Raw genomic sequence first — 26320 nt, 5'->3', positions numbered from 1 at the left:
ACCGTGGTTTTTTTTTTTCCTTAGGAGTTCATTCGAAAAAAAATTCCAGCGCCTTTTTAAAAGTTTTGAAACATTCCTCAGGTTAGCACTACAACTATCTCTTCCACCATCACCACCACTGCCCCCACCATCACCACCACCACCACCATCATCATCACCAGCACCACCACCACCATCCTTAAAGTCACCACCATTATCATCACCACCATCAAATCACCTCCAGCATTACCATTATCATCATTACTACCGCCATCATCACCACTATGGCCATTATCACCACCATCACCACCACCAGCATTATCAACACCGTCACCACTATTATCATGAGCACCAGCACCACAATTTACTGACTACTTATGACTTGTTAGGAACTTTATATATATACGTGAAAAATGTTTTCCTCATTTCACAGATGAAGAAATGGGAATTTACAGAGGTTGAGTAACTTCTCCAAGATCACACGGGAACGTAGAGTAGAAATTTGAGGCAAGGTCAGTCTAAGTCCAAAGTAAACATGTGCTTTTAACCACTCTGCTAAATAACCTCTTTAAGCAAAAAGCGCAGCTTTTCTCTCAGGCTTCAGATTTTTGGCAGTGTGTTTAAAAACTAAGAAACTGTTATTCAAGCCCACTCCTGCTTTTCTTAGATGGTGCTTTCTAGAAAGGTCAAGACTGTATGGGTTGCTATGCACAAGTTTTTTATCCATGATTGACCAGAATAGCTGGTTGAAGAAAAAGCAAACAGAAAGTTGGACTAGAATGAATGCCGTTTTAAAAGGAAATAATTGGATAACGGCAAGTATAAATCCTTATGGCAAGTTAGACTGTATCTTCCTTTTCATCTTCTAGAAAATTGCTTTACTTCGTTCTCCTTGAACACAAATAAGCAATATCCCAAAATATTTGGCAACAGTTAATTTTTCCTCCACTTCAATTCTTTACCAGACTGATGTTCTTTACATTTAATGTACTTAATATTTGTAATCCATATAATAGAATCTGTTAATCATGTCTTTATATTGAAAGTACTTCATATCCATAATCTATATAATAGAATCTGTCAATATCGATGCCTGATTGCCAGCTTTCCTTTATTGATAATGATCATAGTTTAGAGCAGAGGTTGAAAATAGGTAGCCACCACTATGTTTCACTTTATTGTGTTTGTTTGGAGTATAAATGCAGAAACTAGAAAGTGTTAGAGCAGCATAGTGGCTATTATCTTATTTGTGGCCCGCAATATGCATTTATATTGACTTCGTGGCCTTCGTGGCCTTCCAGGCATTTGATTTTAAGAATTCTAGTTGAAAGACTCTAATACCCCATGATATCTTGCTACCAAATAAGAGTTTAAGCCATCTGCCTACTAACATGTAAATGCTAAATAAATATTTGATTAGTTAAAACAACTAATTAACATGTGCTCTTACATACACTTGACTTCTATAATTATTTTGCTTTCACATGTATTAAATTCCATTTCTTGGAGTGCCTGAATGGCTCATCAGTTAAGCATCTGACTCTTAATTTTGGCTCAGGTCATGATCTCACACTTGGGAGATGGAACCCTGTGTTGGGCTCTGCGCTGAGCATGCAGCCTGCTTAGGATTCTCTCTCTCTCTCTCTCTCTCTCTCTCTCTCTCACTCACCCTCACTCCCTCTCTCAAAAAATAAGTAAATAAATAAAATTCTGTTTCTTTTCCCTAATTTTTTTCCTAGTCTGATAAATGTAATCCATTAGATCATGATCTTAGTACATTTGAATATTATTATGTGACCTATCCCAGTTACTGGCTTCACTTGTATCCAATTCTAGTGAGAAATTTTAATAAATACCCTAAGCATGAATCCCTGAAAATATATAAGACATGAAGACGGATAATTATGTGATTGAAGAAACTGTGGAGAAGAGGAGTATTCAGCACTATTCTTGCTATATGGGGAGTTACCAAGGCCACCATATATTTGATGATTCGTTTAAAGGATGCAGAGGACCAGCAAATAGTAGTACTCACGGCTAAGATTTATCACAGTGACACTGTCCTTCTGTGCCTGGGAGGGACATGCTGAGATTTCTCCTTTCTCCAGCTTTGCAAATGTGTAATGCTGCTTCCCAGGCAGCCCATTAGAGACAAATGTTTATTGAGAGTTGGTCACATAGACACCTTTTGCCTATTCACTACCGAAATACCAGACTTCTAGAAGGAGAGGAGGTTTTCACCCTAAGTCACATTGTCTATACAGTCTAGGCACAACAAATCACTCTTATCAATCAGGCAATTTTTCATATCAGTGTAGAGAATTTTTTAGAAGCTGAATTCCCAGATGCAAGCCAAGGGCCAATCATGGTGTCAGATTCTTCTAGAATGAGTAGCTTCAGGCTTGCGATATTAATTCTTTTTGGCATACCTACTCCAGAATCCATACCTACTCCAGAATCCATTTTGATATGGTGGGGAATAAAAAGTTGTTTACAGAAGAAAGGATTTCAAGAATAGTCCTATAGCCTGTACTACAAATTTATAAGAATGCTCGTCAATTTCTCAGGTTTTTCAGGAAATTCTTGAAAAAGTTGAAAGGGGTCTTCCAACCAACAAGACTCAAATTTTTTTCTTGTAATACTGTTTGCATCAGAAATTAGCAAAATCCACCAATTGTAATAAGCGTTACCTCATCCCTATTAAGAACTCCTAATTAGAAAGTTGGATTCGTCTAAGAGTTCCTGACTCCACAAAATGCATACACTCAGGAGAAAGATGAAGAGAAACAAGAGTCTTCTTGGATGTTATACTGCCTAGACAAACAATTATTGGGGAATCTGAAAGTTAATTGTCAGATGGAGAGATTAGAGTGAATGAAAGCTAAGGGACATTTACAATTTTTTTTTAAAGTAAAAATGTGGTGTGTAGTGAAAGACTTTCAGACTCCCATCAGAGAGCTTAAGTAAATCCCAAAATGAAGAAATATCTGGGTCAGAAACTTACCCCCAAGTAGGGGAAGTTAGATGAGATACAAAGAAGAAATAAGAGCAAAATGAGTCTTGATATTCAGGCTCAAAAACTCATATTTCATGTGAGAGGGAAATTTACAGGATAAATCTTTAAGTAAAATTGTGAGATAGGGGTGTTCCTGTGCTTTTCCCCCTGCTGCCACCCTTTAAAACACACGCATGGGTGTTTTCCAGAGGCTCTCTCTACCAGCCTGCAAATGCCATTCCTCCCCTCACTGGTCAAAGGCCACTCTCAGGTCAAGCTCTAATAGATTTTTTTTTTTTTTACCTTCACTCAAGAATTGTTCTTTTGAGCCACTACTTTGTGCTTTTGTAATAGTAGTTCAGGAAATATCAGTGAACAAAGTAAAGGTTCCTGCCCACATAGAACAGGGTGCAACAGACAAAAAGAACAAAAATAATAAACAGGCCAAGGAGATAGTCTGTTTGGAAATACTAGGTAGGAGAAAAGAGAGCAGGGTCAGGTGGTGTAGTGAGAGGGTGGGGTTAGGGACAGCATGTGGCAACTTTAAGAAAGGTGAGGGTAGCTCCCGTTATAGGCAGTTATACTTGAGCAAAGACTCAAGGAAATGAGAGGGGTAGGCTTGCGGATAGCTTAAGCAAGATCATTCCAGGCAGAGAGAACAGACAGAATAAACGCCTAGAATGTTCAAGGACTAGGAAGGAGGTAACTGGAGCTGGAGTAGAGTGAGCAAGGAAAGGAAGAGTAGGAAAAGATTTAGCTTGTGTAGGGCCTTGCCGGTCATGGCTGACATCGTGGTTCTTCTAAGTGGAATGATAACCACTGAAAAAGGTCGAGCAGAGCAGTGATGTTTTAAATTATGTTTTATCAAGATCACCTTAACAACTGTATGAAAAGAGACAGTAGGCAAATGAAACAGAGACACTAGTCAGGCAGATATTGCTGAAAGACAGACACGATATCGTGATAGCTGTAATCAAAATGGTGGCAGTGGAGATGGAGAGAGGTGTCCAGATTCTGAATATATTTTGAAGGTAGAGACAACAGAATTTGGATCTGGGGTCTGAAGGGAAAGGAGAATCAAAGAGGGCTGCGGGGTTTTTGCCTCGAGCAACTATAAGGATGATGTTTCCTTCAACTGAAATGAGAGAGGCTAAAAATGAGCAGGTTTGGGAGTGGGGAAGATCAAGAAGTCATGGCTACTTTAAGCTTGAGGATCTTTTAAACATCCAAGTGGAGATATTGAGGCGGTAATTGGGTATAAGAAGTGAAGAGTTTAGGAGAAAGTTCTCGTTTAAAAACATAATAAATCAGGGAGTCATAGGCATATATTCCCCACTTAGAATCATGAGACTTCGAATCACCAAGGAAATGAGGCGGCTGGGTGTCTCAGTCGGTTAAGTGTCCGACTCCCGATTTCGGCTCAGGTCATGATCGCCCGGTTTGTGGGTTGCGCTGACAGTGCGGAGCTTGCTTGGGATTCTCTCTCCCTCTCTGTCTGCCCCCCTACTTTTTTCTCTCTCTCTCTCAAAATAAATAAACTTAAAAAAAATCACCAAGGAAGTGAGTATAACTAGAGAGAAGAACCGAGGCCTGGGGCACTCCAACTCTACTAGCCTCGGAGAAGAAAAAATGAGCAAAGGGGGATAAAAAGGAACAACGAATAAGATAGGAAGAAAACAAGAGTGTGGTGTCCTGGAAGCCAAGTAAAGGGAGTATTCCCAAGGAGAAGGCAGTGATAACTGTGTCAGCTGCTGCAGAAGGTCAAATAAGTGAGGACTGTGAAGGTCAGTGTGGGTGAAGTCTCCTGGAATCGAGCTTGACTGAAATAGCTTTAGAAGACCAAGAAAGGACAGGAATTGGAAAGAGCAACGGTAAACAACTCTATTTGAAGAGTTGTTCTCTTTCTCAAGGAGAAAAGGGAAGCAAATGAATGGAGCGGTAACTGCTGGGAAAAAAGGAATTGAGTTTTTTTGTTTTTTTTTAAGATGCAAGAAATAGCAGCGTGTCTGTATGCAGTGAGAAAGATCTAGTAAAGAGAGGAAAATGATAATGGCGGCCAGGGGAGAATTCTCGAAACAAGACTAGAGCAACTGGGAAGTAGTGTTCAGGTGAGGGAGTGGCTTCCCAAAGGAATAAAGAACTGAAAGGTTTACAATCTTCTCTAGGGTGGAGTCTGTGTTGCTTAAGGCAAAAAAGCGAATTTTTAATTGGTATCAGGGAAGGAATTTCAGGAGATAGGGTGGCCTTTTTCACCTACCTCCCAGGAAGACACTTGTAATGACATCATTCCGATCAGGATGCCTTAAGAATGTAGAAGATTGGAGGCAGATGAGAATCAGAAATAATAATCATCTTTAACAATACAGTAGTTGCGACCAAAGTTCTATTTTATTTTAAATTGTACTGTTTCCCCACCTAGTGGTGAGAAGTCAGCTAGCTACATTTTCTGCTGTTACTCAGACATCTGAAGAGAAACTGAAACCCGTCGAAAGAGCTCATGTATCATTATTAGTGTTCAGGTCAACATCTTTTTGTGTAACACGTTTCTTGGCACCATCGTTAAAGATTAACTATAATTTTTTTTTAATTTTTTTTAATGTTTATTTATTTCTGAGACAGAGAGACAGAGCATGCAAGGGGGAGGGGCAGAGAGAGAGGGAGGCACAGAATCGGAAGCAGGCTCCAGGCTCTGAGCTGTCAGCACAGAACCCAACGCGGGGCTCGAACTCACAGACCGCGAGATCGTGACCTGAGCTGAAGTCAGACACTTAACCGACTGAGCCACCCAGGCGCCCCAGATTAACTATAATTTTAACAGCATAACTAATTCTTCATGTGAAGACAGAACCAACAGTTGAATATTTTGGTATACAAAACAAATTCCATGATTATTAATAGCAACGAGACAGGAAAAGTGAAGTAATAAGAAATAATAAATAATGGGAAGTGACTAAGGTTTGAAGAGGGAGAAGTTCAACAGTTCTTACTGTGAGATCACTCGTAGCCAGCTTCAGAGTTTATTGGCTCTAAAATCAGACGAAAAGTCAGAACTTACACCATTATAACATTTTATTAGTTATAAATTCTTAACATTCTCTGGAATTTGAGACTTGCCCTATCAGACGGGCACTCCCGGGTGGGCTTACCTAGCTCCATTTAGAAAGCACTGGCTGAAGCGAGTCGTACTTTTTATAAGTCCTCCTGCGTTCAATACAGGAAGACATGTTCCAGAGAAAAGTTCACAGAGATTTTATTCTCAGCAACAGCAGGTATAGAACAAAGTGTTGTGTGACTTTCTTCTTTAAAAAACACAAACAAAACCAACAATTAAAAGCTAAAGTCATGAATAGCAAATAAGATATAAAGGTCAACAGCTTTACATCTTTAAGTCAGGAAATAGAGCACATTAGAGCTTTCTAAAAATGATGGACCTGATACTGAGTTAACTTTGCCTTTCCTATGTAATTCTGCACGCCACAGTGTGAAACTAAAGAACTCGTGAGAGGTCCTCGTGAACAGACACAGGGTTATAACAACCGATAAACTTCCTTTTCTTCTCCTTTACCTGCTCCCTCTGCTTACAGTCTGTGCCACTATGGGTTGTGACTGGTTTCATTGTTTGCCTCCAGGGGCAGAGTTTCTCAGAGCCTGCAGCACTATTTTTTTGTTTTTTAAATAATTGGTGACTATTTTTTTAAAGTTTTTACTTATTTATTAGAAAGAGAGAGAAAGAGAATGAGCCGGGGAGGGGTAGAGACAGAGGGGGACAGAGGATCTGAAGTGCGCTCCGTGCTGACAGCGAGGGGCCCAATGCAGGGCTTGAACTCACAAACCTTGAGACTATGACCTGACCCAAAGTCGAGGCTTAACTGACTGAGCCACCCTTTCGACCCGGCAACAGTTTAATCTCGGTTTATTCATGACATTCACCTACCTCGTGTTTTTCCCTTTTATTCTTCACTTTCATTCTTATACGATTTCATATCTATTGAACATTTGCATGTTATAGATGGTGAATTCAGACTTATGTAAACTAACATCTACACGCTATCGTGTTAGGTCTATGAACCAATGTGTGCATGCAAACATTATCTGTAAGTGATTAATGGTTTGTATAAACGTGCAGCCGCATATGTATGAAAGTGCTATGCAGCTACTCTCCATTCTGCACATATTTGTTACTCATCCACCCAAGTGTTTTAGGAAGTAAGCTGCAAGTCCAGTAGTCCTTTTGACTTAATTTTTTTTTTCAAAAATGATAATAAACAGGGGCGCCTGGGTGGCTCAGTCGGTTATGTGTCCGACTTTGGCTCAGGTCATGATCTCGCGGTTCGTGAGTTCGAGCCCCACATTGGGCTCTGTGCTGACAGCTCAGAGCCTGGAGCCTGCTTCCAATCCTGTGTCTCCCTCTCTCTCTGTCCCTCCCCCACTCACACTCTGTCTCTCTCTCACTCTCAAAAATAAATAAACATTAAAAAAAATTTTTTTAATGATAATAAACAATTCACTTTCATAACAAAAGTTAATGGGGACAAAATTAATTCATCACAAAAAATCAAAGTCTTATTCATGACTGGAATTATTCTAATAGCTTTCTAAAAATGATAGTCAGTCATAATAATAATAATATAATAATAATAAACTAATAATAAACTAGCAAAGTGGCAATCTCTTTCATCAAGGGGATTATAGTCTCATAGTAGGAAGAGACACTTGCAAGCAATTGCTTTATAATTATAGTAACACAGAATAATCAGTATAATGAAGCAATGTATGACACATCGAAGCAGCAACCATGTGGGCTTAAGGCATCAGAGATAACTTCACAGAGGAGGGAATGTTTAAACAGAGCCTTAAAGATGAAGGAGGGCCATAAGCAGATGATGAGAAGAAAGATTATCCTAGAAAAGGAAAAGAAAGCGAGCTAAGCACAGAGCAACAAGAAACCAGAGAGTGTTCAGAGAGTGAGTCGGTATTAATACATGAAAAGAAGATGAGAGAAGAAGAAATAGCCGCTGGGGTGGCTCAGTTGGTTAAGCGTCTGACTTAGCTCAAGTCATGATCTCATGATTCATGAGTTCAAGCCCCACGTTGGGTTCTGTGCTGACAGTTCAGAGCCTGGAGCCTGCTTCGGATTCTGTGTCTCCCTCTCTCTCTGCCCCTCCCCCACTCACCCTCTGTCTCTGTTTCTATTTCAAAAATAAACATTAAAAACTATTTTTTAAAAAAGGAAGAAGAAACAGGAAAAACAAAACTGTAAAAGAATAGGGCTGGGCATAAGAACTTTGTATACCATGAAAGGGCTGTAAATTTTATTCTGTAGAATGTCAATATATTTTGACGTCTAAGGTATTTATGTCTTGTGCTTTTAATTAATACTCAATTCATTAAAGTTAATGAGGCAAAAGTCTAATTTATTTTAGGTACTTAAGTTCACATAATATAACTTGCTATCTTATTTATACATCTAGTAATTTTTATTTAATAAGAACAATTACTTTCAGGGGGATCATTGATTAATGATTAGACAACTCAGGTTAAATTCTTTCAAATGGATACTTACGTTAAAAAATTCAGTTTTAATTACCCCCTTACATGTTTTATGTTGCATGGATAAATCTATATATTGAATTTTTTTAAGCATTTCAAAAACCTGACTGAACAAATTTAATAACTGCAAATCCTCTCAAGAACTTAAGTGACTCTTACAAATCTGTTAAAGCACATCCAGTTCTCTTAAATGTTCACTTGTATTTTCTATGGGATTTTTCTTATATTTTTTAAGAAGCATATTTAGTTTGAAAAAACTTATAAAAGGTGAATATGTAAAAGGCAGAGAGAAGAGTAAACTGAACCTCCATGTCCCCTACACCAACTTCAACAATTATAAATTTATCACTAGTCTTGTTTCATCAATACCCCTACCCACTTCCCTCTTTCATATTATTTTGAAGCTAATACCAAATATTCATAAATATTTTAGTAGGTATCCCTAAAAATTAGACTTTATATAGTAATATAAAAATCAAGTCCATGTTCAAATTTCCAGTTGTCTCTTAAATTGAGTGTGTGTATGGTTTTTTAAATTTGTTTGAAGAAGAATCCATATAAAGTCTGCACATTTTCATTGGCTTATACGTTGGTAATTCTCTTTGAAGCTACTAGTCTACCCTCTATAACTATATTTATCTATTTATTGCAATTTATTTGTTGAAGAAATCAAGCTCTTTGAGGGGACTATAATTATCCATAGTCTAGATCTTGCTGAATGCTTTCCTATAGTTTAGCTTGTATGTTCCTCTATTTCCTATAAATTGGTAGTTGGAGGTAAAGGTAGCTTGACCAAATTTAGTTCTAGTTTCTTTGGTCAGATTACTTCCTAGGTGATGGTATATTCTTTTATCAGGAGGCTGTAAAGTCTGGTTGACTCTCCTTTTTTGTTATGAGAAGACATTGACACTCAATATTGACACGAATCCATACTTTTCAACTACACTAAAAAGTCTAAATAACAAATTTTAGTTTGACACATCTAATTAAATATTTGCTAGTGTAACAAATATCTTAAATATTACAAATATTTAAAATATTGAACACTGGGGCACCTGGGTGGCTCAGTCAGTTGGCAATCTGATGTCAGCTCAGGTCATGATCTCACGGTTTGTGAGTTTGAGCCCCATGTTGGGCTCTGCAGTGACAGCTCGGAGCCTGGAGCCTGCTTAGGATTCTGTGTCTTTCTCTCCCTGCCCCTCCCCTGCTTGTGTTCTCTCTTTCTCTCACTCTCTCTTTCTCTCTCAAAAATAAGTAAACATTTGTAAGTAAATAAATAAGTAAATAAATAAATAATATTGAACATAGGTTCATTGTCCCCATGACTGTAAAACTTGTTTCACAAATTTTTGTACCACGGGTTTGACTTACTGCATCATTTCTGTGTTTTATTCTGAATTTTTCAAGGACTAAAAAAAAAAAATCACTAAGGGAAACAAGCGTCTTGTCACCATCAAGTTAATGAATTGATTAATTGGGCCTTTACACTTAACCTAAATTAAAAGCTAAGCATATATAAGTTAAATTTTTAAATTTCAATTTGTTTAAAAAGTAAGTTTATTGGATCAACAATCGATGACCACATATGTTTACCATCCCGGGTGGAGACTGAGACACGTATCTATGACAATTCTTCCTGAGCCTCAAGTGTGCCCACCGAGCTTGTTTGATGATCTAAGGGATAACGAGGCATTTCCAGCCCAGATTCTTCAATGGGGTTGGCTTTGTAACCAGCATCTCTTGGGTTCTTTAAGTGGCTTGAGTAGTGAACATGAGAGTGATATGATCACATCTGCATTAGAAAATGTTGGCAGTGGTGTGGAGAAGGGACTGTAAGGATGGAGAAGATGGAGAGCAATGCTCATCACTGGAAGCCAAGGCAGATGGCTACTGCAAGAGTCCACACTAGCGATAATAGAACTCTGTTCCCCTGTCCACCAGGAAAGAGGAGAGAGATGGAGAGTGGGGCCGTGAATTAGAGGAGACATTAAATATATGGAACTGACAGAACATGATTAATTTGGTAAGGGACTGAAGAAGAGTGAGCAAGAGAATGCCTTTAAGGCTTAGGTGGATATGTGGAATCGTGGTGCCATTCACTAAGATAAGAAACCTAGTAGGAAAAACAGGTTTGTGCTGGGACAGAAGAGGAAAGCCTCTGTTTCTGCGATGTTAATGTAGCACTGGCTGTGGAATATCCAAGATGTGTGTATGTGAGTCTGAAACTCGGAAGAGAGGCCGGCCCTGGAGATGTCAATACGGAAGTCACCAACACTAAGAGAATAAGTGCAGCTGTGGGCATATGTGAGGCCATTCAGGGACAGGGGTAGAGTGGAAAAAGAAAGGAAACCAAGACCAGAACACAAAGGAATATCATCACTTAAAGGGGGAAGTCAGAGGCAAGTAAACCCACAAAGGAAATTGTGGGATGGTGGTTAGAAACACAAGTGAGCCGGGAGAGATCTCTTACGGAAACAAAAGAGACTCCAGGAAAGCAAAATGGCCAATATTGTTAAGGGCCACAAAGTAATCATGTAAGATTATCATGGAGAGGTATCCAGTGGATTTGGTAAGTAAGTTCTTTAAGAGTGGTTTCAGCGAAGGATTGGCAAAAGAAGCCAGAACGTAGTCATGAAGAAATGAGCAAGAGAAAAAGAAGTCCAGTCTGTGAGCCCATACAGCCTTCTCCATGTTGGCTGGGAAAGAAAGGACTATCTGTATCTGTGGTAATGTGGAGAATTGAGAAAGGTAAAGAGAAGATTTTGGACTTTATGAATGAGAGTAACTGGGGCTGAGAGAGAAAGCAAAGTATGAGATATTTAGGAATGGGAAATGAAAGTAGAAGAATAATAATAATAATATAAAAGATACAATGACATACAGAAGAAAGAAATGGGGCAAAACACTGATAATTTAGATAGAATTCAGAACACAGGTGGAAGGAACTTTGGTAGATAGCAGGTAAGCATAAGTTTGGGTTAAAGGAATATATTTTCTTAAGAATATATTTTCTAAAGAGAATATATTTTCTTGCTCTATTATCTGTGAAATAAGAAACAAGATCATCTGGTTATAGGGGAGATGAGAGGGACAGGAGATTTAAGGAAAGTAGTGACGGTTTTGAATAGCCTTTGAGAAGGATGATGGGAAAGAAGGTTCATTAGGAAAAGGTATATGAAATTACAGAAGAGTGTTGAGGATAAAGTTGAGATCGAATGTCAATTATTTGTAATATCCAGAATCAGTGAAATGGCAGTTTTCTCCAGCTATGCTAATCAACCTGAGAATAAAAAATAGAAAATATAGATGGTTCCATCAATCATTAGGGATTTGTGGGGCCCAGGTACTGATAACTGTGAAGAGCAATTGGAGTGCAGTGACACTTAGAGTCCAAGACACAAATGATGGAAGTAAAGCCAGAAGGAGAACCTCTGGAAAGAAGGAGTCAAGGATTAGAACTGATTCTCTTTGGCATCTATACCATAAAACCAGTCAAATGCCTTCAGAATCCCAGAATTGAATTATTTATATACTTCCATTTTAACAGAAGACATATTACTACCCTGAGGCAATGGATTGATTATATGTGTCCACTGTGAATGGACAGAATTGTCCTCAAGCTCCCCTATTCTTTTTTTTTTTTTTTGCCTCAGTAGCAGCATAAATATGAGGCTAAAGCTCATTCTAATAACTTCTGAAGTTTTAAATCAGAGCTGAAGTTAAAGACAAAAGAATAATTTAAAATATGATCCTTTTAGTCTTTTTCCTTTTTCATTGTACGGCGAGCATCTATTTGCTCCATTTTTACTTTTTCTTCTTTCTTGTTTTCAGAAGCGCTGTAAATGAAGAAAATCAAGATAGTGTCATGCACTCTGATGGTAAGAGACAAAGATATTTTATTTATTTATTTGTTACCTCAGATACAGAAGTGTGAGTTAATCATTTGGATAGGATCATTATTGGGCCATTGTCATCACTGGTCCCTGCAAAACCACTCTCTTGTTTTACTTATGTGTGTATTCCCTTTTATCTCCATGATCCCTTCCCTTTCCTCTGCTTCCCTTACCAGAGACAAATATTTTAATACATTTAATGTGTGTGTGTGTCTGTTTGTACATATTCTTTGCATACTGTTGTATGTGTGTATATATTTGAATTTACATAAACAGTATGTTAGAACTCACTCTGCTCTTTTTTTTTTACACTCAGCATAATATGTTTTACGGGTCCCACCCATGTTGCTATATGTATATTTAATTTGTTAACTACTGTACAGTACTCCATGATATGTATCCTATGCATTTGCATTTTACTTCCAGTTCACTGGTACTTACAAATAATAATTCAGTGTACATTCTGGTCCGTATTTCCATGTGGACCTCCAAGAGGCTTTCTTTAAAGTATATATATCTAGTAGTGGAATGGCTGTTTGTAAGCTATGGAATATTCATGGAATATTCTAGTACTATGGAATTAGGACTAGAGTGCTCTCCAGAAAAGCTGCATCTGTGTGTATTCACATCAGCAGGGCATGAAGATTCCAAGATGCCTACCTTTCACCAGTGCCTGGTATTATTTAGCTTTCCAATTGTTTTGAGTCTTATATGTATAAAATAATATCTCACTTCATTGTCATATCTCTGCTTGCAGTTGAGTCTGGGTACTTCAGTTGTGTATTGGCCTTTGTGTTTTCCTCTTCTGTAACTTGCCACTTCATATCCTTTGACCACTTTTTTCTTAGAGTTGGTATCCTTTCCTGGCTGACTTTCAGGAGCACCTCTGAATTTCAGATATTAATCTCATGTCGGTTGCAGAAATTGCAACTGTCTTCTCTCATCCTATCCATTGTCAATTAACCCAAGCTTCCCATCACTGAACATAAATAAATTTTGATATAATCAAATTAATTAAACTCTGCATTGTAATTTGTTTTAAAGTTTTACTTAAGGAGTCCTATCCCTAAAAAATAAAACTATTATCTTCCTCTTTATTCTATGAACTTTATCCCTTATATTTGAGTCTTTTCTCCTTATATTTGCAGTCCACCTTTGAGGAATTAGTAGAAATCCAGATTTATTGCCTCACCTAGGGAACCATTTTTCCCATTACCATATTCCGAAATCCATCATTTTCTCAATAACTTCTAATGCCATCTTTATATTCCATTAACTCTACAGGTGTGTATATGTCTATGCACGTATGTGTGTGTATTTGTGTGGGCAATACATGTGTATGAAAGAGTATACGTAAATTTATGCATCCGTCTCTGAGTTTTCTGCTGTATTTCATTGGTCTATGTGTTTCTGTACCAACCCCACACTGTTTTTATTATTGTTGCTCTAGATTATGTCTTAATATCTAATAATTAGGTGATACTACTAAACACTTGGATAGTAAAGGATCTTTTTTAAAAAAATTAACTTTGGGGCACCTAAATGGCTCAGTGGGTTAAGCGTCCATCCTACTTCAACTCAGGTCATGATCTCATGGTGGGTTTGAGCCCTGCATTGGGCTCTGTGCTGACAGCTCAGAGCCTGGAGCCTGAAGCCTGCTGCAGATTCTGTGTCTCCCTCTCTCTCTCTGCCCCTCCCCTGCTTGTGCTCTCTTTCTCTCTCTCTCAAAAATAAGTAAACATTAAAAAAAAAGAAGAAGAAGAAGAAGAAGAAGCTATCAGTTTAAAAAAAAACTTAATTAACTTTATTTTCTTGATACATGGAAACAAATCCTTGGGAACAAATAAGTCAAAAAGAACAAACCAGTTGTGATTTTCTGGTAATACCTTTGTTCCACATTAGCCCACAAAAGCAAATGTGCATGCCTTTCACAAAGAGGTTAAAATGTCTTCATTATTTTTTGGCTTTTGTGTTATTTTATGAAAGCCAATGAAATGGTTTTACAATTAAATTATAAGTATCAAAGAGGCCATAGTAAAGATCTAAACCACATATTCTATTTTGTACTTCTATGTGTTTTATAGAGCAGAAGTTGTTAAATTATGAACAGTTTTGGATAGATTATGTCTAATAATTCTGTAGTAAACTGCTTTTTAATTAAAGTATATTGAATTTTATTCTTTTTTTAAAACATTTTAGGTACTGGAAACCTAGATGAGGTCAGTTTTTTTTCCCCCTTCTTATATTATATTGCTTAACTAAAATATTTAACCATTCCTGTGATTTATGTTCTATTGATATAAACCAGCAAATCAAAATTGTTATGGGTAATAATGATATTTTTCAATTTATAATATTACTTCATCTAAAATTCTTGGGACATTAAACACCAAACATTACATTGACTCACAGTAATTTTTTAGCACTGAACGTAAACTTAAGTCTGGCTGGACATCTGAATTATATAGCAGAATATAAAATAAGATCTTTTTGTGCTTACTTTTCCAGTGTATCTCTTTAAGGGAAAAAATATTTTAAGCAAGACAAATTTACATACACTTACATTTATGATTGTTTTACTACGTATTTGATCAATGTAATATGTGTATGTTCCCTTTTTTAGGAATTAAAATTAATCATTATTAATGTTTTTCTTGGCAGGAACAAGACAGTGAAGGAGAAACCTATGAAGACATGTATGGGTTACATTTTTTACCGTGATTTTTCTGCCTAAAATGAATATTATGATTTGTATGAGGGAGAATAGATGGATATTCAACACTAAGGGGAAAAAGCTTTATTGTTCAAATGACTGGCATATAATGATAACCTTTATTTCAATACAAAGGACTAAAGATTCTTTATTTGCCTAAGAATTTCATGGAAGACTCTTAAAAATGTTGTTCTGTGAGAGGCCAGAGACTTGCAGCTACTGGATAGACCACAGGCAGGGAATCACGGAGCTAGGAATCTGTATTTCTTGTTCTCAGTGTGTCCTTGGGCAAATGAATTCATTTGTATGTTACAACTCCCCCATCGAGGCAGTGCTCCACCTCACCAGGGTGCTCTGAGAAATAATTTACCACAGCATCAGATGACAAAGTGTCAACCTGCTACAGCAGAAAGATGTTTAAAAGAATAGCTCCAAAACAGGCTTCCCCATAGCCCAGGACTAAGAAATTTCTTGGAAAATGAGTGAAAGGAGAAAGAAATATGTTATTTTCTCTCTTGTTGATTCAAATATCTTAATTTGCTCTACCTAGTTCTTAAGCAATGAATTCTCACTAAAGTTTCTGAGCTAAGGTTTGCATGTATGTCCATGTGCATGCCCTGTACCTGGGAGTGCATGCACGTGAAGGGGGGGGGGGGGGGGGGCAGAGATCAATTCTATTCATGCCCATATGCAGAAAGAACAGGGTCTTTATATATACGCAGTGTCTTCCGCTTGCTGGCACAGGGTGTAAGTGGAAACAGAGCCTTTGGCAGGTATCCCCACTTGTATGCCTCCTACTGGTTTTAAGAACAATCTCACACGCTCAGTAATTTTGACAACTCCTGGCTTTTCACCTTCGTCTATACTTGAGATACTGTCTCCTGGATATGTGAGCCATAACACATCAACGCTCGCAAGTGCCAAAACAACTTAACAATTTTTATCCACAGAGAAGCAACCAAAGAAAGAGAGAAAAAAAGGGAAAAGGAGGAAAAGAAGAGACTAGAACTGGAGAAAAAGGAACAGAAAGAGCGAGAAAAGAAAGAACAAGAAATAAAGAAGAAATTTAAAGTAAGAGCTTGCTTGCTGATGGGTAAAAAAAGAGTGATCTCTCTATGATTTTCACGCAAAAGGGACACCACACCATTCTTGAAAACTTACATGGTGGGAGAATTACTTAGTTATTGTTTCCTTAAAAAGTAACTACTTGGGGCGCCTGGGTGGCTCAGTCGGTTAAGCGTCCGACTTCAGCTCAGGTCACGATCTCGCGGTCCATGAGTTCGAGCCCCGCGTCGGGCTCTGGGCTGATGGCTCAGAGCCTGGAGCCTGCTTTGGATTCTGTGTCTCCCTCTCTCTCTGCCCCTCCCCTGTTCATGCTCTGTCTCTCTCTGTCTCAAAAATAAATAAATAAAACGTTAAAAAAAATTTTAAAAAGTAACTATCTTCACAACAGTAATTATCTTACCCAATATGCCTCCTTATCCCTGCACTAAAAATGTAATAAGATAAAATATGGTGGCTTATGATTAGTGGGCACCCAGGAAATTTTCTGTTGATTGAGTGAGTGAATACTCATTGCTCAAACGCTTCTTGGCTCTCAAGATTTCATATTTGTTATTAACCTACTTATACTATGAGCTTGGACCACACACGTAAGAATCCTTGAGGCAGGTATCACAATGGTATAAGGGACGTAAATGTCTCTGGATGAATCAGACCTGTCTCAGAATAAAGTTTCTATGAACTACTCCCACTGCTGGTATCTAGACCTGACTTACATTTTTGCCTTTATTTCTAGCTTATGTACTTGTTGACTTCTGATACCCGCTATTTCCCATCCCTCTTTTCCCACCTAGATTTCTGACCTCTCTCTTTTCGGACCCCTGATTTCAAATTTCTACCACCATCACTAAGCTTGTAGGCTATCCTCTTTTGTCTACACTGTCTTTGATGATATGGCCCATCTGGCATGGGTCTGGTGTGTCAGCTATACATAAGGTGACTGTATTACCGAACTATTCTTCACTATAAAAAAGACTCATGTCAAGGTTCTTTTAAACATTTAATTCCCCTGGAACATTTAATATATGGTTTCAGCTATAAAAATTTTGATTTCTATATAACTCCCCAGTATATTTGTTGTATTAAAAGAAAGGTTCGGGGCGCCTGGGTGGCTCAGTCGGTTGAGCGTCTGACTTCGGCTCAGGTCATGATCTCGCGGTCCATGAGTTCGAGCCCCGCGTCAGGCTCTGTGCTGACCGCTCAGAGCCTGGAGCCTGTTTCAGATTCTGTGTCTCCCTCTCTCTCTGACCCTCCCCCGTTCATGCTTTGTCTCTCTCTGTCTCAAAAATAAATAGATGTTAAAAAAAATTAAAAAAAAAAAAAAGAAAGGTTCAACAGCATGGTGCAAGAAAAACATAAAGCAGCTTAGAGTCAAGTGGACAGATGTGGATTCAAATTCCAGTTGTACATGTGAATTATGTGATTGTGGGCATATTATTAAACTTGTTTAAATCTCAGATTCTTATGTCTTTGAATCTCAGATTCTTATTCTTAGAATAAATGGTATCTCTCCTGAAAGTTTGTTGTGGAATTAAATAAAATAACGTACATAAGGCACTATATCTACCAAAGTTCTCATTAAATTTTGAAAAAGCCTACTATATATAAGTAAAATTAGGTATGAATAAATATGAATGTTAAGACATTTAACTCATACAGACGTATGGGTACCAATGTTCATATATTCCAAGTGGCAAATATGAAAAATTAATTTCTTAAAAAAAGTCTTCATAACAGGGGCACCTGCATGGCTCAGTCAGTTAAGTGTCTGACTCTTGCTTTCAGGTCAGGTCATGATCTCACAGTTTGTGAGTTACAGCCCCATGTTGGACTCTGTGCTGACAGTGCAGAGCCTGCTTGGGATTCTCTCTGTCCTTCTCTCTCTGCCGCTCCCCTCCCCTCAAAATAAATAAATAAACTTAAAAAATTTTTCATAACACATTTTTAGGAAGGTACTTTGTAATTTTGAAAGAGTTACGTGAAGTTTTTTCTTGCATTTCCTTTGGAGAAATCAATTTTGCATTGTTTCACTCATTCACTCAAATAAAATTTCTTAGTAAGAAAAAATACAGTATGGAAATCATACCACTAAAATATGAATTCAAGGTTTGTAAAGACTAGGACTTCACAAGCTGTATTCCTTCCACAAAAATGTTAATACATGCTAAAATTAAAGAAATTAAATGTGAGAACTGTTACACAGCACCATATTTCATTAATTCTAAAGTATAAAATATTTCACATTTTAAAATTCTGAAATAATGCATCTTAACATCATTGGTGTAACATAATTTAAATTAAGCTGTTTCTCAGTGATACGAAATTGATGATATGTCTCACAATTCATAGCATCATGAGTTCAATAAAATGAGGCAGAACTTCAAAAATCACAATGCATATTTGCATATCGAAAGATCTAAGAAATTATGTTGGAAAGATACACATTTAGGATTAGGAGTTTAGGATTCATGTTCTAAACTAGATTATAGTAGTTCGTCTTATCCAAGGGGATACATTTCCAGACCCCCAGTGGATGCCTGAAAACATGGATAGTACTGAACTCTATATATACTATGTTTTTTCCTACACACATATACCTATGATAAAGCTCAATTTATAAGTTAGGCACAGGAAGAAAGGAACAATAACTAACAATAAAATAGAACAATTGTAACACTCTCCTGTAGTGAAAGTTATTGAATGTGGTCCATCTGCTTCTCTCAAAATATCTTACTGTCCTCCACTCACCCTTCTTATGATGACGTGAGACAATAAAATTCCCACTTGATGAGATGAAGTGAGGTGAATGACTTAGGCGTTATGACATAGCATTAGGCCACTACTGATCTTCTGACAATAGGCCAGAAGGGCAATCATCTGTTTCTAGACCATGGTGCACCATGGGTGGCTGAAACCCCAGAAAATGTAACCACAGACAAGGGAGGAGTACTGCATTCTGCTGTCAAGAAACCACTATACTATCCAGGATATTAAGTTGAAAAACCTCACATAACAGGGGCATCTGGGTAGCTCAGTCAGTTAAGTGTCCAACTCTTGATTTTTGGTCAGGTCACGATCTCACGAGTTCGTGGGATTGAACCCTGCTCTGAGCTCTGTGCTAACATTGTGGAGCCTGCTTGGGATTTTCTCTGTCTGCCCTGCTCATGCTTGTACTCTCTCTCTCTCTCCCTCCCTCCCTCTCAAAAATAAATAGATAAACATTTTAAAAAGTAAAATAAATAAAAAGTTAAAACTTCACATAACACTTGTTTGCTATTTTTTATTTACAAAGCTATTTCTAGAATGTTATCTTGTTTATAGCAGGTAATGTCTACTCTAAGTTTATAGACAGACAACACCGCAAGGTGAAAGAAGGAAGGAAGGAAGGAAGGAAGGAAGGAAGGAAGGAAGGAAGGAAAGAAAGAAAGAAAGAAAGAAAGAAAGAAAGAAAGAAAGAAAGAAAGAAAGAAAAAAAAAATGCTTCTCCCATAAGTGTAGCCCACAACCACTCACCATCTTCCCTTCCCTCTGCTGTTTGAAGCCTGAAAATAGCCATCAGAATAACTACACAATGCAAACATGGAAAAACCTCCATCTACCAAGCAGACCACCATCATATCCCATAAAAACCATGGCATCCAGTGTGTATTGTCTTACATAAATCGTATTCCGTTATTAGTGGCTTCCTCTGCAACCCTTTCACAGATTTCTAAGGTCAACAGATGACTGCTACTCTCTCCTGGACCCCAAGCACATGCTTACCTGTCCTTTGCTGGTTCTGCCTCACCACTGTGATTTTCCCCTACCACGTCTTATAAGAACATTCGTTAGATGATATTCACCTTCAGTGTCTAATTCAAACCATAAATGTTGTAAATAGGCTGGTCGGCAAGTTGCTTTCAAAACTCCATTCCTAAAAGATTTTCCGAAGAGTAAGGAAGCCTATTGTGATGTCCCCCCTTCTTTGCAGCTAACAGGCCCTATTCAAGTCATCCATCAAGCAAAAGCTTGCTGTGATGTCAAAGGAGGAAAGAATGAACTGAGCTTCAAGCAAGGAGAGCAAATTGAAATAATCCGCATCACAGACAACCCTGAAGGAAAATGGCTGGGCAGAACCGCCAGGGGGTCATGTGAGTACAAATTTTCCTATGACATCTCCAAATGTTGTTGTTGTTGTTGTTTTCTTTTTTAAGACATTCTGTTAAGTTAGGAGTATTTTACAGGGTGGACAAAAATAGGAAGATTGAAAATGACATTGACATACCTTCATTTCATCTGCATTGTCTTTTTACTGGGGAACAGTGTAAATATTTGTTTTATTCCAGGGAGAAACAAAGGGCATTGGTTTCCTCACTGATGTTAAAAGGTGAAAAAATGAGTCCTGTGAGTCACTGTGGAATCTTTAAAATAGACTCTAGGCTTATCCCAAACCACAACAGCGTAAGACTTTGACGAAGTCCAGTCAAATGTGTCTGCGTCGGAAGTCTATAAATCAGGAGTGCAAGCAAAGAAATGAAGGGAAAGATGTGCAGATGTGCAATTGATATTCTGTCTACAACTCTGAGATATTGAAACTACAGTTGCCTGACAATAAATCCTTCTTCCTCTCGGTAGATGGCTATATTAAAACAACTGCCGTGGAGATTGACTACGACTCCCTGAGGCTGAAGAAAAGTTCTCTCGGTGCTCTTTCATCAAGACCGATTGGAGATGACCAGGAGGTATATGATGATGTCGCAGAGCAGGATGATATTAGCAGGTATGGACAAATACAAATTGTAAAACACATCAGACTGCTGGCTCGTCAGAGATGATGTGTTTTAAGATCCTAAAATTTTACCTTCCGTGTCTCTTACTGCTTGCTATCCCTGAATACCATTTTACAGCTACAGGTATTCCAATAGGGGTGAAAGGTCATTTAAAACTCTGTAGTCTTGGGGCGCCTGGGTGGCTCAGTCGGTTGAGCGACCGACTTTGGCTCAGGTCATGATCTCATGGTTTGTGAGTTCGAGCCCCGCGTTGGGCTCTGTGCTGACAGCTCAGAGTCTGGAGCCTTCTTCTGGTTCTGTGTCTCCCTCTCTCTCTGTCCCTCCCCTGCTCATGCTCTGTCTCTGTCTCAGAAATAAATAAATATTTAAAAAAATTTAAAACTCTGTAGTCTTTTACTTTACTCTTTGGTTGTATGTATCAAATACTACTTAAAAAAGAATAGTCCATTTGCCAGGTCTTGCCAAATGTGTTAGCATTCCAAAATGCTGTTTAATAATAATCATTCTGATTTGATCTTAGGGCTATGCCTAAAGTAAATATGATTTCATAAAAACATGAAGCATGAGATATAAAATTCAGCTCTAAAAATATAAAAATTTTTGCTCTGAAATCTGAGTCTAAATGTATTTGTTGTTCTTATTTGAAAACATAACAGAAAAAAGAATGAATTTTAATACAGCTCTACTTTGCTCTTTATTTTTAAAAAAACGTTTTTTGCATTTATTTATTTTTGAGAGACAGAGAGAGACAGCATGAGCAGGGGAGGGGCAGAGAGAGAGAGGGAGACACAGAATCAGAAGCAGGCTCCAGGTCTGAGCTGTCAGCACAGAGCCCCAGTGCGGGGCACAAACCCATGAACCCTAAGATTGTGACCTGAGCCGAAGTCGGACGCTTAACCAACTAAGCCACCCAGGCACCCCCCTACTTTGCTCTTTAAACGTAAAAACGTAAGGGGTGCCTGGGTGGCTTAGTCGGTTGAGCGGCCAACTTCGACTCAGGTCATAATCTCATGGTTCCTGACTTTGAGCCCCACGACGGGCTCTGTGCTGACAGCTCAGAGCCTGGAGTCTGCTTCGGATTCTGTGTCTCCCCCTCTCTCTGCCCGTCCCCTGCTTATGCTCTCTCTCTCTCTCTCTCTCTCTCTCTCTTTCAAAAAAATATAAATACATAAACATTTAAAAAGGAAATTTTAAACATAAAAAGCAAAAGCTCAATTCTCTGTGATCGCTGTGAATCAGCAAAGGGTCCAATTTATTTTTCCTGGACCATTCATTCCAGTAGATTGGAATGGCCTTCCCTGTAGGAATTATGGGAACGTCTTCCTGGGGCAGACGAACACAAGACATCCTTACTGGAGGAGGCAGGAGGGGAGATTGGCTATCTCCCATGCACTTTTTCTTCCCGTCTTTTCCCTTCTCAGTTCCTCAACTGCCTTTCTCCATCCCTCCTTCTCTGGCTCCTTTTCCCAGCTCTGGTCTTCCCTGTCCCTTCTTCTTCTTCTTGCTTTTCCATTTTCCTTCTTTCATTCCTTCCTCCCTCCAATATCTCCCTTTTCTTGGTAAATCCATAACCCCTTCAAGCTGAAGGTAAAGGAAGATGAAAATCTCCAGCCCACGTAAGAATCCTTGTTTTCTGTGCCCATTTTGTAGAATTGGGAAACATCCACTGTGATCTCAAAACACACAATCTGGGCTAGCTCTTCACTTGGGTAAAAATGGGTCTGCATTCTTCATAACTCAAAGTTCAAAAAAAAATGCTTCAATTATCAAACATTTTTAAAATGTGAAATGATCAAAATAGTAATATACTTATAAAATGTAGGAAGAATTCCATTTCCTTCCTGTAGTTGCTCACTTCATGTCATCAGTTAAATTTGTCATGTTGCTTTCTGGCAGTTTTGTCTTTCTAAATAGACCTGCAATGTCTTCTCAACGTGTTTTGATATATGTTGCACAATTTGTGGTACATTTAATAAATACTCCATAAATTATGCAACACATATCAAAACATGCCACGTGTGCCCTGGAGTTTACAGATCATAAATTGGCTCTAGTAATCAGAAACACTCTGACCTAGTGTAGGGGTTTGTAAATGCCAGTTTTGAGGTCAAAGTTTTAAAAGGCCATATTGAGACGTACAAAATTTCCTGTACATACGTATGTCATTCCATGTCTGTTATCAATGTATATACTTTAGCTTTATTTATTTAAAAAAATTCTCATATTTTGAGAGTAAAGAACCCCAGTAATATTAATAAATACATATTTATGATATACAAACTCAAGAAAAAATACTAAATCCGTGAAAAGGGGTGATGTTCTTAAAATGAAATATTATTTAACTGTAAGTGGCAACTATTTCCCCTAATTAATACTATTACTTTTTCCATTGTATCGAGTCCATACAGACAACAACTCTTAAACATGCTCTGATTAGTAAGCATGCAGCAGAAAAAGAATCTTCCATTTAATGAAATGGAGCTGGAGGAGGTGCATGGTTTTAATGTTCAATATCTTAAACAAATATAGCCCCAGAGAATATACTAGCATCTTGCAGCCGGTATGCATATTTTTTAAATTTTTTTAACGTTTATTCATTTTTGAGAGACAGAGACAGACAGGGCATGAGCGGGAAGGGGCAGAGAGAGGGAGACACAGAATCTGAAACAGGCTCCAAGCTCTGAGCTCTCAGCACAGAGCCTGATGCGGGGCTCGAACTCACGGACGGTTAGATCACGACCTGAGCCAAAGTCGGATGCTTAACTGACTGAGCCACCCAGGCGCCACCCCCGTATGCATATTTAATAAGAAAACGAAAGAAGAGAAAATGAAAACACAAGTGTTTTTTTTCTTTTTTTGAAGCTACAGCTGTTCCCTGTGAGATCTCACAACAGAACAGGCTTTGTCCTCAGTAGAACAAGGAAAGATGCTGAGGACAGCCGGGAGCTGCCCCAGCTAGAGTTGGAGAAAGCACCATCCCCTCTTTCCCCTTCTCCAGAAGCCCCCTTTGTCCCCGCACCCTGCTCTCCCTTATTCCTCCAGAGAAGGGGGAACTGACTTCGAACTTCAGACTCTGTGAGCAGACAAGAGGCTTAGAAACACAGGTCCCGACCGCTGTCTTTCTCCTTTTTTTCTCAACTAAAGCAATTTCTGTAATAACTAACGAGGCCTTGAAGAAAAGGAAATTACACACACACATACTTCCCCATCATGTGACAAGCTTGCTTCTCTGCCTGCTCCCCAACCTTTTTCCTTGCATTTCTCCTTCCCTTGTTTTCTTCCCTTCTTTCTCACCCTCTCCTCTCCTTACCTCCACTTCAGCTGGTAAGTGCTTTGAATTCCAAACAGACAAGTCTGGGAAATTGAAGAATTGCTCTCAAAAGAAAATGATGTGCGGCAGCTTTGCTCCTGATTATTAAAACCCTGTTCTTTGGGGATTGGTATGAGATTGGTATTCATTGTCCAGGATGAATTCTATTTGCCAGGAGTGGCAGCCAACCAAAACTGCAAGTTTTCGCATAATCCTGACTGCTTGCTTCATGCTCAAAGGGAAGTGTCAGACAAAATGAATGCGAAAACAGTATGCAAGCAAGTGGAGAATATACTTAAACTTCATCAAAAATCAACTCCTTATTTATATATTAGGACATTTATAGCATGCTTTGCTACAGAGTTCCATTAGTAAGGGCAGGTTTTATTTCTAAATTAACCCATAGATCTGTGTCAGGCCAATTTCCTTTACTCTGACCTTAAGATTGAAGAATCAGATATGAGTGTATAATTAATAATGTATGGTTGTAATATCAGACTGATACCTGTTGGAGGCAGATTATCCAAAGGTCGAAAATGGTGCTTACAGGGAGTGCAGTGAGGTATAGACAAAACAACACTATACAGGAAGGCAGGGCACCAAGGTTCCTATCTCAGCTCTTCAGTTAATTAGAAGTGAGTTTGGTCAAGTCATTCCATTTCTCATTTCCTTTCTGCAAAACAAGGGGATTAAACCAGGCTTCTGAGATTTTTCCAGTTCTCACAATCTACTCTTCCTTTGCTGTAGCACAGCTCACATTTTAGTGGGAGACTGAGGCAAGAAAATAGATGATTATAAAATAGGCAAAATATAGGTGTGCCTGGGTTATTCCATCGGTTTATTGTCCAACTCCGGCTCAGGTCATGATCTCACAGTTTGTGAGTTTGAGCCCCACGTTGGGCTCTGTGCTGACAGCTCAGAGCTTGGAGCCTGCTTCGGATTCTGTGTCTCCCTCTCTCTCTGCTCCTCCCCCCCCCCCCCCATTCTGTTTCTCTCCCTCACTCAAAAATAAATAAACATCAAAAAAATTTTAATGGGGAAAATATAGAATGTTCTAGAAATAAACAAAAAGTACAGGCAATCTGAATTTAGAAAATCAGGGCCACATTATATGTAATAATAAGAATAATATTTCATGAGTAAGATTTCCATTTTTTTTAGAAATTCTCCCTTTAAAAAAGAATATAATGCTACTGGGCTAAAAGTTAAATGCTCTGGCGATAACATATTAAAAGAAAATTGAATTGAATGCAATAATGGTTCCTGGCGCCTGAGTGGCTCAGTCGGTTAAGTATCTGATTCTTGATTTCAGCTCAGGTCATGATCTCACAGTTTGTGAGGGGAGTTTGAACCCCACATCCGGCTCTGCACTGATAGCATGAAGCCTGCTTGGGATTCTCTCTCCCTCTCTCTGTCCCTCCTCCATGCTGTTTCTCGCGTTTTCAAAATAAGTAAAATATAAAAAGCATTAAAAAACTAATGGCTTTGTATGATTCCTGGAATAATACTGTTGGTTGGTTGGTTGTTTTTCATAAATCTATCCATGTACGGAATGGTGCAATAAAGTATAAGCTAAAAACTACCTCATGGGAAATGTTAGAAGCAAACATTAACATTGTTTTGAAAACTTTATGTAGTACTCATCTGATCCTTATTAGGTTTGTTTTGTTTTGTTTTGTTTTGTTTTTGCCTTGTTACTACTCATCTATTGTGATAAGGAACAATGTCTCTTCCTCTTCACATAAAACATTCTGGTAACTTTTAACTGCAATGTTATTTCTCTTTTGTATAACTGTTCAATACATGTACTTCTCTTCCCAATAGCTACATAATTCATATGCTAATTTAATTTATTTTTTTTTCCTAGCCACAGTCAGAGTGGAAGTGGAGGTAAGCCACAAACTTTTATCAGCAGTTTCTTCGAGTCATCACTACAAGATGCTTTTGTCTGCAAATAATGAAGAAGATCTTTAAGTGGTAGAGAGACCACTGGACTGGAAGCCAATGACCTGGATTCCAGTCCTGGTCACTGAGTGACCCTAACCAAGT

General features: G+C 38.4%; 1 protein-coding gene across 5 annotated transcripts in view; it reads left to right on the top strand.

Annotated features, from left to right (window-relative positions):
- FYB1 (FYN binding protein 1) overlaps positions 1-26320 on the top strand; it is a 164122-nt gene that overhangs the window by 112745 nt on the left and 25057 nt on the right. For all 5 annotated transcript variants that reach the window (XR_008423687.1, XM_053906950.1, XM_019464226.2 and 2 more), the window contains exons 4-10: positions 12356-12402; positions 14617-14636; positions 15079-15113; positions 16081-16201; positions 20163-20322; positions 20807-20951; positions 26139-26161. Coding sequence is in view for 4 of the 5 variants with exons in the window: in XM_053906950.1 (XP_053762925.1) it covers positions 12356-12402; positions 14617-14636; positions 15079-15113; positions 16081-16201; positions 20163-20322; positions 20807-20951; positions 26139-26161 (551 nt within the window). In the remaining variant the exon portion in view is untranslated. The remainder of the gene's footprint in view (positions 1-12355; positions 12403-14616; positions 14637-15078; positions 15114-16080; positions 16202-20162; positions 20323-20806; positions 20952-26138; positions 26162-26320) is intronic.

Source organism: Panthera pardus, unplaced genomic scaffold, assembly GCF_024362965.1.
Source record: "Panthera pardus isolate Hobbes unplaced genomic scaffold, ASM2436296v1 HiC_scaffold_2, whole genome shotgun sequence".
Taxonomy (NCBI): Eukaryota; Metazoa; Chordata; class Mammalia; order Carnivora; family Felidae; genus Panthera; species Panthera pardus.
The sequence above is the reverse complement of the archived record's forward strand: the minus strand, read 5'-3'. Positions and strand labels throughout refer to the sequence as shown.